Genomic DNA, 13,352 nt, shown 5'->3' on the forward strand with positions numbered 1-13,352 from the left:
CTGAAAATGAAGCTGTTATACAGACTCCTGTGTTATTTTGGGCTTTGGGTGTTTTTTACACAACCGACTGATTCTCTTGGGGTTTTTTTGTTGAATCTTTTCCCTCCCTCTTCTCTCTCCATCCTCTGAATACATCCGGAGAAATGCTAATGACTAGTGTTTCATCCTGGCTGTGCTCTGGCGCTCCGTGCACTTCAAAAATGACTCACCTGCCTCTCCTAAAACGTCCCTGTGAATAATAATAAAAAAAAAAATCTGCTTGTCGCCTCAAATCAACAGAAGATGGAAAAAAAAAAAAACAGAAAAAAACACCAAAAACACGGGCTCTGTGTGTGTGTTATTGTTGACAGGCCGCAGCTTCATCCAGTTTTCTCTCTCTGAGGAACCGCAGTTTGCTAATGTGCTGTGGTGTGCTGTAGGAGCAAGTGACTCCTGACTGCTTCAAACTTAATTCATGAAATGATCTTTTTTTTTTTCCCGGCTTCTGTCTCTCCAGTGCCACCATCCCTCAGCTCATCCGTTGCCAGCTGGGTGGTATAGAAAACCCATTGTTCATCCAGTGATCTGCGTAGAGCCACTCTGTATATTTTGTTTGTACATCTGTGTGTTTGTGCAAGTCTCAGGAGAATGTGGGATTGGGCAGAAGCTATATGGTTATTAGCCTAAAACTGGCACTGCTGTATGCATCCTTCTGTATCCAAAGCATTATGATTTTAGCATATTGACCAGTCAGTTCCTCTGATTGTGAGTGACGACATTTAAAAACAAAACAGCAATTGTATATAAAATATGTGATTTACTAATATTTATGAGCTCTCCCTTCGTGTTTTTGCTGCATCCCACGCCCTCATGTTTCACTAAATCTCCACTGTGGCACTGCTAGATGAATAATAGAGGAGAGTTAGCCGCTGAGTGAGAAATGAGCATCTGTCTGCCTGTTCATAGGCACGTGCTGATGACTGGGAATGGGACGGTGAAACAGATTGGCATCCAGAAGTCAGGTGAAAGACTTGAAGAAGAGAAAAACATGATGCTACAGGAGTAAAACAGAAGAAAGAAAGAAACAGACAGACTTCGAGGTTTCATCTACTCTGGGTGGTTTAGACGATTGTCGGGGGTGTAGGGGGTGTACTTTTCATCTATAATGCATCATCCCTTGCTGGTGGCAGAGGCAACATGACCTCGTGGTCTCGTCAGGGTACGCAACCACTGGTCTTATCTCTGCAGCTTACTTGTATTCAGTCAGCGGTTCTTATTCTTTTCAGGTTGCATGTGTCTGTGAGCTGTTCGTAAGAGGACAGTGATTCTCCCTTCTAGATAGTTACATTTCAGTCCTGGACATGGTAAGTTGATCCAATATAATTCAAGAAAAGTTGCGTTTTAAAAACAAACAAAAACTACATTGAAAACTAGATTATGCTTGTAATGTTATAAAAAAGGGAAAACTTAGTTAGTTTTAAGCTAAGGAATAAAAGGTTTTCTTAACATTTTGTCACATAGAAGTCTGTATCTTCTTCTCTGTTGCATCTATCGTTGCCTGTCTTGTAATTAGCCTCCACCCCAAGTTAGAAATCACTGCTATGGGAGGAACTAGAAACCATCTTGGTTTCAGTGTTATAGCTCTACAACAATCTTCAGTCAGCAGAAATCAATTTTCAAATGATGCCATAAAGAGTTAAGCAGTATAGGTTCAGGTAGTCGGGCAGGTTTTTGTTACAGAGTGCCTCTCAACCTCCAGTCTGTCACCTTCACCAGAATGTGTTTTTCACTGACAAGTAGTGCACCGTCTGACTCTTATCTTTCTGGATAAACTCCCCCTGACCACAGTTAGAGTATCTGTCATCTGTGTAACTATAGAGACCACAGAACGTCCTCCTTTTCTACTCCACTACCTTTTCATTTAACAAGACCTACGTTTTGAAATGGATTGTTTGTCAGTGCCTCTCAAAATGACTCGCACAACTGTTTTTGGAAATAAAACCTTTTGATTAAAGTTGAGGAATGGTCATGTTCATGAGTGATATAAAACAGGTCTTTGTGTGCTCGACCACCCACACAGATTTTTTTTTTTTTTCGCAGTGGTGTGGATTTAAACCAAACTAGTGGAAGTGGATTTTTGCCTCTTATTTTATTTTATTTTATTTATTTTTTTTGTTAAACCATTTTCAGCAAGCCATAGACAGTGCCGCCTGACCAAGCTTGCACCCTCATCCATCTTTCCATTTCAATCATGACACCTCTAAAATCCCCTTCACTTTCATACCGAATAAACCTGAGTTACTTTTTGGGACCGAACAAATGGCATGTTTTTCCAGAAAAGGTGGTCATTAATCACAACGTCAAGCGAACATCTGTCAAAGAAATGTAAACACAAGTTGTTTCAAGCGTTACAAGATATTTTTCTGTTGAGAACTGTCCCTTTTCATCTCATCATTCAACCTCATCTCAATCAACCTAAAAGCCAGCACTAGCCAGAACACATTTCCTCTGTGCAATCACACCCAACAGCAGAATATAAGAGCGAGAAAGGCAAAAGCGAGGGAGGAAAGCATTGTTGAGATGCTTGCATGGAGTACAGAAGTGATAAGTGGGGAACTTTGTCTGCGCCTGCCGGTACGATGGGTCCTAATTTGCTTATTTGTAGCTGTCAGTTGTGCTTTTGTGTTCCCAGCAATCCGGGCCAATTGACAGACAGAGGCTGCAAATGACAAGGCTCAGAAGCACTTTCCATCCCCTATCTAAACAGGAGTTTGTTTGTCTGTTTGCGTATTGGCACGTAGGGAACCTCTGCAACTCATTTCTTGAACGTTTCAGTAATTTGTTCTCTACTCCCCTGGCCTGCCCTCACTTACTCGTGCTTTATACACACTGTTATCTGCAGTAATCTTGCAAGCATGTTTATCTTATGCTTTTTGTAAATAGTGCGAACTGCTGCTGGAGCTCAGCATGTTTTCTCAAGACTCCTGGTGAAACATGTTTCATTTTCCAGTTGACATAAAAGGGATATATGAAGAAACACAGGGTGTCCTTTTCCTTAACTTTCCAGTTTTGTCCAGTGTTTTCATTTCTATTCCTGTCTCCTCCTCTCCTCTCCTCTCCTCTCACCTTATTTTCCTCTTCTGTCCTTGTCTCCCCCTTTCCTTCCTCTCCTTTCATTTACTCTTACTTTCCTAGTACTTCTTTTGGGTTGGGTTTTGGATTATCTTCTTGTTTCCTATTCTCTCATTGTCTCCTCCTCTCCCCTTTTGTCCTTCTTTAATGTTTCCTGTCCTTATTCCTCTTTTCAGTTCCTTCTTCACTCTCCTATTTTCTCTTCTTTTATTGTTTCTTTTCCTCTTATATCCTTTTACATATTTTACTCCATTACACTCCTCTCCTCTCCTCTCTGGGGAGGATTAGGACAGAGTCGTTTTCATCCTGCTGTAATCCTACACTGGCAACCCAACTCCAGCAAGAACAAACATACACGCACATGCATGCAAATACGCACACAAGCACCTTTTGCTGACATCTGTATATTCACGTATAATGTGTGCTACGTATTTTGTTCAAGAAAAGGGCAAAATCAAACCGATGAACAAGAGTAGAGTAGAGACATAAACACTCTGATCTACCTCCCGGTCTGTCTCTGTCATCCCCCTTGAGGTTGGGCCTTGTTGGGACTCTGTCAGCTGAGCTCCCCCCGCTGAGACCTACAGTAGCAGATTGGCAACCCTAACACCACGGCTCACCTTATCTGCCTGAATTAGAACCCAATTGGCAAAGGGTTATGGGAATTGTTGGCTCAGGGAGAGCTTTTTATTTATTTATTTTGTTTTTCAGGAATTATGTGTGTGGGCGCATTTTAGGGAAAAAAATGTAATCAGAGGGATAGAAGCTCAGGGGGTATCAGTCAGAGGATTAAACACTGAACTAATACAGCTTGATGCAGAGCTGTTGTTAGCCCTTTATTAAGAAGGATGTGTGTTTGTTTTCAAAAGGACAGGTCCCGTGTGTGTGTATGCGTGTGTGCTTGCAGGAAGTGCTCGTGAGGCAAGCAGGATGTGCAGGAAGTGTTTGGCTTGGCTGTGCTGCCAGCTAGGTTGCCGTCCTGAGGATTGCTGATGCAGGGGATGAAGATGCAGAGATATCCCCCTCTTTTTTTCATGCATTCACAAGACATTTTACAGCAGAAAGACACCACAAAGATGAACACACGCACGTGAAATCCTGTAAAGTCAGCAGGAACAGAGACAAAGCTCTCCAGGAAATTTGCTGTGAACTGGACTCGTTACTCTCAGCTGTCAGCTAATTGAGCCATCCATCAATTTTATTCCACTGTGCGGAAACAGGGAAACCTGGTCACTTATGAAACAGGAGGGGACTGTGTTAGAAAGGCCTAATCATTACATAACTAGTCTATGTCCCCACTGCAGAGAGAGCAAAGTTTTAATGTCAAAATATAAGAGGGTATGTTAGGACAAAGGACTCATAGGAGATGAACCTAAGCTGCCTCATGTCAACTGTAGCGGTGGGCGATGTGGATACAGTATTATTAGCATAGTGTAAGTATAATTTTATGAAGTTAACTAAACATTTCTTTAAATTGAATTGGGAAACAGTTAAAAAATAAAAAAATGGGAATGGGAAATGGAAATAGCTACTTCACGTTGATACATAATATCTGTAATTTCACTGTTGCATGAGAATGTTATAGCATATATCATCCTACACAGGTCGGCTGTGGGGACTTGTGTATGATGATAAATTTAGAGCTGCAACTAAAGCGGATTTATTTTATTGATTAATCTGCAGATTATTTTTTTCAGTTAATCTTAGAATCCAAAATGACATATTTTGTTCTTGTTTTGGAAAAGCAGCGAGTTTGAAAAGCTAAAACCATCAAATGCTTAACTTAATTTTAAAATAGATTCATTTTTGTTGCATCTTTAGCAAGCAAACGTAATGAAAAAAAAGTCATGCTCAAAACACAGAAATGTAATTTGCTTTGTTTAAGAGTCAAAATAAGTTGACATGCGTCCTAAATTCACAAATTAGAAAAAGAGGAAGGACCTCACTTCCTTGACTTGTGTGGCAGAAGAGGAGAGAGAAGGGAGGGAGTTATCGGTGACATACCGCAGTACCCTCCTCCTCTGCTCGCACTCCTGCCTGTCCCATATCTTCTGTGTTGACAGCTGACAGGAAGATGGCCTGCTCAGTCAAGGTAAAGAGCGAGACTAAATCTATGAAGGAGAAGAAAGACAGAAGAGCATATGAACTCTTCTGTGTACAGTACACATGACCTTATCCTTTACACCCCCTCCGAATTCAATCTTGCTGCAGATTTCCCTTCAACTCTGGTACAAGGTTGTATATTCAGTCCTCCTGGGCCCTGTACTCTTCAACCACATACATTATAGATATACATCCTGCCCTCACAGATCCCTTCAGGAAGCAATTGTGAAGAACCTCTTCATTGAGGGGCAGAATGAGTGCACAAGAGAGTAAGAGAAGTACTGTGTGGACATTATAGGTGGCCTTCATCAACTTTGTTTTCATCAAGTTTGGTTGTTTTTTTTGTTTGTTTTTTTTTATCCTAGTTCCAGATTAATTGTCTCAAATGTTTTTGCTGAATTGTTCATTTTTCCTGGACTGCGCTCAGATTCAACAACTGTTTTCACACTTCACCAGATGTGCTGGCTCTTACTGCCTCCAACTTTGGTCAGGGAAAAACTTGAATAAGCCCAAGTGTCAGAATGTCCTTTGAAAAACAAATGTATGTGAAAAACATGGTTTTTAAAAGATTTATGTTATAAGTGCAAAGTCTTAATTTGCATCAGGTGTCCAAGTGTATGGTTTTTTTTTCTTAAAAATAATAAATGAAAGTAAAATAAAACTGCATTCAAATTTCCCTGTTTTTGTGTTTTGTTCAACCAGACTCTTCGGGCCAGGTGACCTCCTCTCCCCTGGGCTCACCCACATCCCACCGGGGAATGCACCCATCTCTGCTCAGCCCAACATCCATGGGACCCTCGGGCTCGCTTCACTCTCCTATCAGCACACTGAGTTCGCCCATGAACGGCCTGGCCTCGCCTTTCTCTGTAATCAGCTCGCCCATGGGCCCCCACTCCATGAACTCTCCCGGCATGGGATACGGCGCCAGTGTCAGCCCCCAGGTGAGGCCCGTGACAGACTCACAAGTCTGCAAATGCTTACTTATAGCATTTACATATAGCATTGCTGCATGTTCAGGCATTGGGTCTTCAAGGTTCTAGATTCTTGCAGGATTATTATGAGCAATATTTATTTCTCGAAAATAGCTACAGTCTGATGACTAATATGCGTTTTCCTTGCTTCATAAGATGTTATTTATTGTCTCATTTAACTCTTGGCCATAAAGTGAATAAACACATATCCCAAAACATTGAACTATTCTTTTAAATAACCAAGAGAATTGGGGAAAATCTTCAAGATTGTAGTGTGTTAGCTCTTATAGCCACTGATTTGTCACATTCGGAAACCATGTACTCTGCATCCGGTCCCAAATCCACACAGAAATACAGCTGCCCTATCAGCTAACCAGACAAACTGTCTCATATCATGCCTTTCAGATCGTATTCCCATGTTTCATGAGCGCAAATTACAGTCACTTACACTCACCCACCCACACACACACACACACACATATATATAATGCTCCTAAGCCAGACCCTAGTAGACAAAGGCCCTGCTTTGACCCCATGCCACAGTTAATCAAGGCCTATTCAACTGGGATTCCACAGTACTTCAGCTCTGTCACTCTGTCTTCTGTATCAAAGGCATACTAGTCACTCTCTCCCACCATATCTTGCTTTCCTCTCTTCTGAATGTCCTCTTTCCTCCTTTTTTGCTTCCTTGTTTTTTAATTTTATTCCTTGTCTCTCTCGTGTCATCTCCATTTCTTCTCTTTTCCTCTGTCTCTGTTGCTTTTGTTCCATCAATAAGCCTCAGTTTTATCGGTATTGGAAAAAAAAGTGAAACACACACACACACACACAAAATGAAGACATGAAAGCCTGCAGTGGCCCAGTTTCTGTCTGGAACCATATCTAAAATTGAAATTGTTTCCTCCCCAAAATGCAGCAGCTGCCCTTTTTTGAGTTGTGTTAAAGTGCATCGGCAATGTGACGCTATTTGGAATGGGCTCTCCTCGTTATTGTTGGGCTTATCGCAGAAGTGTCCCACATGTAATGGAGTTAAGAGTGGATTAGGGGCAGCTTCTGAGAGCGGCCAGAGCCTTTCATTGCTAGAAAGCCCCCTTTCTCCCTCCCCACCCCCCTCTTTCTGATTCTTCTACACTTTTTAATTCCAGTGCTTTCATCTGTGCTGCAGTTTCTGTCCCGGAGCGGCACACTTTGTATGCAGGTTGGATGTTGAGGTAGCAAACTTTGTCTGTCTCAGTATGTCTCATTTGAATGAATCGATTTACTTATCCTTACTGCCTTTTGGCCAATCCTGCCATTTTGAACAGGAGTATAAAGAGCAGGTATAGCAGTGGTTTCTGTTGACAGTTTTAGTACTGTATGTGTTGCATTTACAGCATGTAACTTGTGTTATCTGTCATGGCTGGTTTCCAGCATTTGTCACTGTTAACGCATTGTTTTGAATTTGTTGAAACACCTGGTACCTCAGTAAGTGGCTCCAAAACATGGTCACCACTCTGTCTTTGCTAGTTTACTTACCACATTTTATTTTTTGACTTGTCAAATACAGACACATGGATGTGACTGATGCATTACTGTAAGTGGTCAGTGGCAGCCTATGATCCTAAGGTTTTCCAAAAAAACAGTTATAGTTCTAATGCTATACCTGAATTTCAATATCAATACAGAAGCAAAATCTTCCCTCGAGACATAAAAATGTGGTTTTCTGTAAAGCCTTGTTTTCGTTGAGGTTAGAAGGTGGACTGGTGATCTTCTTTAAGATTTCCCACCCATTTGAAGATGTCAGTTTGTGGTAAACACATACAAATACAGAATCCCTCAGGGTTCAAAATCAGACTGAGGATGTAAGAAACCGTTAAACTTCCCTTATCCTGATTCCACATTCACCATGAACTTTAATGGTTTTTCAGGAATTCCTCAGTTGTGTGTCAAAATGTAAATTTATTTGGTCTGAATTTTTATATTATTTGATTTTTACGACATATATTGCCTGATTTTTATTATAAATGAAATTTTAGATACTTTTGTTTCACTGCTTGCGTTAAAACAGCAGCAACACATCTTCTTGTCTGTAGAAACAAGAATTTCCCTCCAGGGATTAATAAAGGAATTCTGATTCTGAATTCTGATTCTGATTCTGATTCTATTACTACAGCTGTGTCTATACTTATATTGTATGAATTATCTAAATGTGTATAAACTACTAAAGACAGGCACTCCAACATCCAGAATTATTAATAGTTTTGTTTAGAGTATTCTTTCAAAATTCTATTTTATAATATTTTATGGGTGGTGGTGTTGAAACGTTTCAGATGCTGCCTAGTTCTGAAGCTGACAAGAAATCAAATTTGAGAATTTGCGCTGTTAACTGTGAACGTTGCATACGTTAGACATGTGGAGGATGCTGACTGTTGCTCATTGAGGGTGGAGAACAGCAGTTTGACATGAGAGGGTAAAGACGGTGGCAGCGCCCTGTGGTTGTGGGGCGCGGCACTTCTGATGAGACGTGATTTGAGTCAGACGGCGTATGCCACTTGCTCTTAACACTCAGCTGATTCGCTGTTTTCATGAGCAGTTGACTGGAACGAGGTCACAGCTCAGCCTCTCCCCTACCCAGAGGCCAGTCCAAGACCCCCCCCGCCCCACCGCCTTTGCTAATCATGCACACACCTAAACGCGTGGGCACAGAACCAACTCACTTCACAATCACATATCATGGACCCTGAAGAGTTTGCATATACTGTAAGATATGTTCTTCCTAAAGCTCTTTCATCCATGTAGTATTTGATTAAAGAACGCAGTGCAAACACTGTTGTCCCTTTTTTTCTGTTTACTTGCTTTCTTTCTTTTGTCTGTAAAATCCAGGTGGAAATCTGATTAAAGCGCCCTGGTTCCTATTTAAATCTGTCTGATTTCCAGTGAGAATTGGTAAAAACCGATCACAATGAGCCTCGACTGTCCTGCATCAAAGACATAATTGGCAACATCATGAACAAAACCCCCTTTCTTACTGGAATCGTACATCCTCCAAAAGCCAAACCACATGTAAAGAGAGAGACAGTCCTTTATCATCAGCCAGTTCTTACATCTCAAACAATGGTTCTTCCCCTTGAGCTCTGTCCCAAACATTCAGACACTGTGACATGCTGTGGTTTTTTTTTTTTTTTTTTTTATTTCGTTCAGCAAGAGACTTTTTAGTTTGTCGCATTTGTTCTATGTTTCATATCTACTGTTGAAGATCTGAAAAGTATCTGCATTGTTCTGAGAAAGGCCACACACACTGTCAACAGACACGTCTTGACACAAAGACTTTGTCTGAAATGCATTCTTTGTCTTTCACTGAGTGGTTTTTGCAGTTATAAGGTATGTCATCCTTTTTTTTTTTCCTTCTCAAGCTGTGCAAAGGGAAAGATGGCGAGACATCTCCCTGGGTATCTGTCAGGGGTTGATGCCAGGCCACAGCCATGCCCATTAGGATCAGACCCATCAGTGGTCTTGTATGTGGGCTTGAATTCACTGACAGCACAGACCATCTCAGGATCTCACACACACCACAGCTCTCCAAGCAGCTGGAATGGATTATACGCAGGATTGGAACATATTATACACTTGCAATGACAATGGCGAGAGTTGTCTGGCTGTTGTTTTTATGCAAAAAAAAAGGGGGTTCTTTATCATCAGACCACTACCAACTCCCATTTTCAAATTTGCTGCTTGGTCTGTATCCCTTTGGCTTCCGTGTTCTCCCGCTGAAACCTCCCTGAGAATTCTAAACCAACAACAGGCCTCCAGTGTATCTTAGTGCGCCTTAAAAATGCATATAAAGCTTGAATGTTTCTGGAGTCGAACACTGGAGAAACGCTAATGTGAAAAAGGTGTGAATGCTTTACAAGAAATGGAACACAGGCTTAATAAGTTATAAATGAGCAACAGTGGTGATGTCATTCGCCAGTTTTGGGTACGTTGTGTTTAGGCGAGGGTCACTAGGAGACTGAAGCACAACATACTCTGGAGAAGAAAGAGAGTGAGAGAGAGAGTGTAGTGGACCTCAGCCCCTTCCTGTGTGGGAGTAATAAAGGTCCATTCCGCTGCTCTGGTCTTTGATGGACCTTGCTGTAGTCACTCTGCATGACATCATGGCAGCATGGCTCTAATGGCTGCACAAAGGGTCTGTGTGTAGCATCCCAGGAGAACAGTTAAGGCTCTCTAATGTCAATCAACCCTCAAATGGAGGGGGGGAAGAATTTTTTTTTTTTTTTTCGCCTGAGCTGTCTCCAGGTAGCAATTAGAAGCACTTTTAGAGAGCTCTTTTTTCTCCCAGCATTGGTAGTTCAAGAAAGTGTAACTAATGTGTAGAATTAATTTAGCCATGCTTCACTAGAAGTTTAGTACACAGTTCTTGAGTTCTAAATTTATTTGTAGACAAAACCTTGCATTACTTAGAAAAGTGCTTTTATGTCAAAGTTTTCCTGTCTCAGTAAGTAAACTAAAGCATATTTTCCCATGTCAATTTGCTGTTGCTGCTGTTAATGCTAATTTCCTGCATCTGTTTTGTATTGAAACTGTTCCAGCAGTTCAGGGAGCAAATTCCCCCTCATTCCATGGAAAGCTTTTATTGTGAAACATATGCAGGAAGCGTTGTTTTGTTAAAAGAAGCCGAAAATCACAAAAGCACAGAAAGCAGAATCAGTGAATAAGAACTTTACCATGCAGCTTTTGTGTACCCACTGGCCTTTATTTGGGACTGTCAACATTTGTTCTGACAGATTATAGACCATCTTTTGAGAACCAACATTATGTAGCATGATAGCTCTTTCGTTCCTGTTTGTGTGTGTTCTGACTTGTGTGGGGCCACACAGGAGACTAGCCATTCACGAGGTGACAGCTATAAGGACTAAAACTGTAGCTTTAGGTTTAAGTTTCAGAGAGCAGCCTCCGAATGGTGGCTCTAGACGTTGAGGTTTAAATGCCTGTGGTGCTCGCATTTATTTTAAAGCTTCAAATAATCCCTTTAGGGCTTTAATTGCACATGATGGTATGATCTTACAGCAACTTGACACTGTCTGTGGACAGACATGTACTCTGTGGCATGTCTGTGAAGCGTAATGACACTTAGTGTGTGACTCATTCCTGTACACGGGGGGGGGGGGGCATGCGCCCCCCTTGATAACCTGTCACCCCTCTCCATTCCTGCTCAGGTGAGATGTGGACCGCGGTCTGGGTCTGAACCCGGAAGACATCACATATGGACCTGCATCTATAAGTTATAAATTAGTGATTATTAAATCTTGATGGAGCATTTTTGTTTTAAGCAGCACAGCATTTCCGGCCCTTTTCCGGCACTAGCAGCTCAGAAAGCTGAGACACCAGTTTCATACATATTAAATCATCTCTTGTGAGGCTTGTCTACCAATCAACTGCATTCTGTTATGTATATCCACTCGACCTATTAGAAATGAAAGACTGCACTCTATGAAATACGAAAAGTAGTCTCACAAGGCTCTAAATAGAAGGTGTGATACAGTGGAGTGCAGACAGTGAGAACAAGAATGATCAAGAACGGACACGCTTACAGTTTCATTATGTGTTAAAACAGCATTAAAAAAATACAAGAGCAATATTGAAAGTAGCAATGTAAAGCGCCCCAACTAGACCAAGCACAGAGCATCTTTTGAGCAAAACATACGTTATGTAGACAAAAGTTTTGGGTCGCCTGACCAATACACCAGCAGGGACTTTAAAGACATTGCATTCTAAATACATGGACAGCTTCGCAGCTATAACAGCTTCCACTCTTCTGGTGAGGCTTTTCATGAGATTCTGGAGTGTTTCTGTGGGAATTTTAGCACATTCATGTAGTGGAGCATTTGTGAGGTCAGCTACTGATATTGGTGGACAAAAAAGGCCTGGCTCACAGTCACTGTTCCACTTCATCCCAAAGGTGTTGGATGTGGTTGAGTTCAGGACTCTGTGTGGACCAGTTAAGTTCTTCCACACCAAACTCATCCAGCCATGTCTTTATGGATTTTGCTTTGTGCACTGGGGCACAGTCATGCTGGAATAACACTTATTAGATCTATAAGTGAAAAAAGAGCTCTATAAAGACAGGATAAGACAGCAATGAGGTGCCAGATAATTTGAGTTTATTTTATCATATTAATTTAATCCATTTTAACCTGGTTAGTCTGTTAGTCCTGGTTAATCAACAATCTCTTTTTTAAGAGAAACCTGCCCAAGAAAGCAGCATAAAAAGGTTACAGAAAACACAACAATAATCAACAAGGAAACACAGACATAGAAGATATAAACTAAACTATAGTATAACTTAACATGCAAATGGACAAGTACCAACTTATTTATTCACCACTGTGCTTATGAGAGAGACTAGATCAATTGGTTTCGTTGTTTTTGAAGGCTATTCCAAGTGATGCAAGCACTTAAAAACTTTCTTGCCAAACCTGCACTTTGAACAGGCAGTAAAACCATATCTTGTGATCTCAGACTGTAACTACAGTCAGATCTCTGTGTCAGCAAAGTGCATTGAATTTATGGTTTTCTAAATAAACAAGTACCAATAACTGAGCCTGCAAATGAGATGTTCAGCCAGCTCTGGTCATCTAGTATCTGATGTTTGGAAATTGTTATATTGAAATTGTGTTTGGGGTCTCCTAAACGTTAAATAAATAAATAAAAGGTAAATAACAGCTAAAATAATTTCAGTGATTTTCTAAAGAAGAAGAAGAAAAAGAAGGTGCACAAGTCCAAAACTACAGAGCACTAACGACAAAGTGTTCAAATAATTGCACACCAGGCCATTATTATTGGTCTGATATTTGCATGAAAAATCCTACAAAAGACCCCAGCACCACAAGCATGTCCTTAAGGTCATGTTCAGGGACTTGAATGATGATGACATCTAGCATACAGCTAGCTGTTACTTAGTAAGTATTACTTACGCCCTTAATTATGCATAACGTTAAGCCTGAATGTAAATGAGACTGAGTTATAGAAAACTCTACCCTCTTTACTGTTGTTTTGAACAGAGATATTAGCTGTGTAGACCAAATCATTTTTTATGTCAGGCTCTTATCATATTTATTTCTGCTGTAGAGTTGTGCCATTTTGTCATGGAGTCATATGGAGATGTCTTGCTTTGGGGCAGGCCTCATG

At 41.0% G+C, this 13,352-nt stretch overlaps 1 protein-coding gene across 5 annotated transcripts in view; it reads left to right on the forward strand.

Annotated features, from left to right (window-relative positions):
* Positions 1 to 13,352, forward strand: part of rxraa (retinoid X receptor, alpha a) — a 182,489-nt gene that overhangs the window by 138,106 nt on the left and 31,031 nt on the right. For all 5 annotated transcript variants that reach the window (XM_046375620.1, XM_046375621.1, XM_046375622.1 and 2 more), the window contains one exon: positions 5,917 to 6,155. In XM_046375620.1, coding sequence (XP_046231576.1) covers positions 5,917 to 6,155 — 239 coding nt within the window. The remainder of the gene's footprint in view (positions 1 to 5,916; positions 6,156 to 13,352) is intronic.

This window comes from Scatophagus argus, chromosome 20 (assembly GCF_020382885.2).
Source record: "Scatophagus argus isolate fScaArg1 chromosome 20, fScaArg1.pri, whole genome shotgun sequence".
NCBI classification, from domain to species: domain Eukaryota; kingdom Metazoa; phylum Chordata; class Actinopteri; family Scatophagidae; genus Scatophagus; species Scatophagus argus.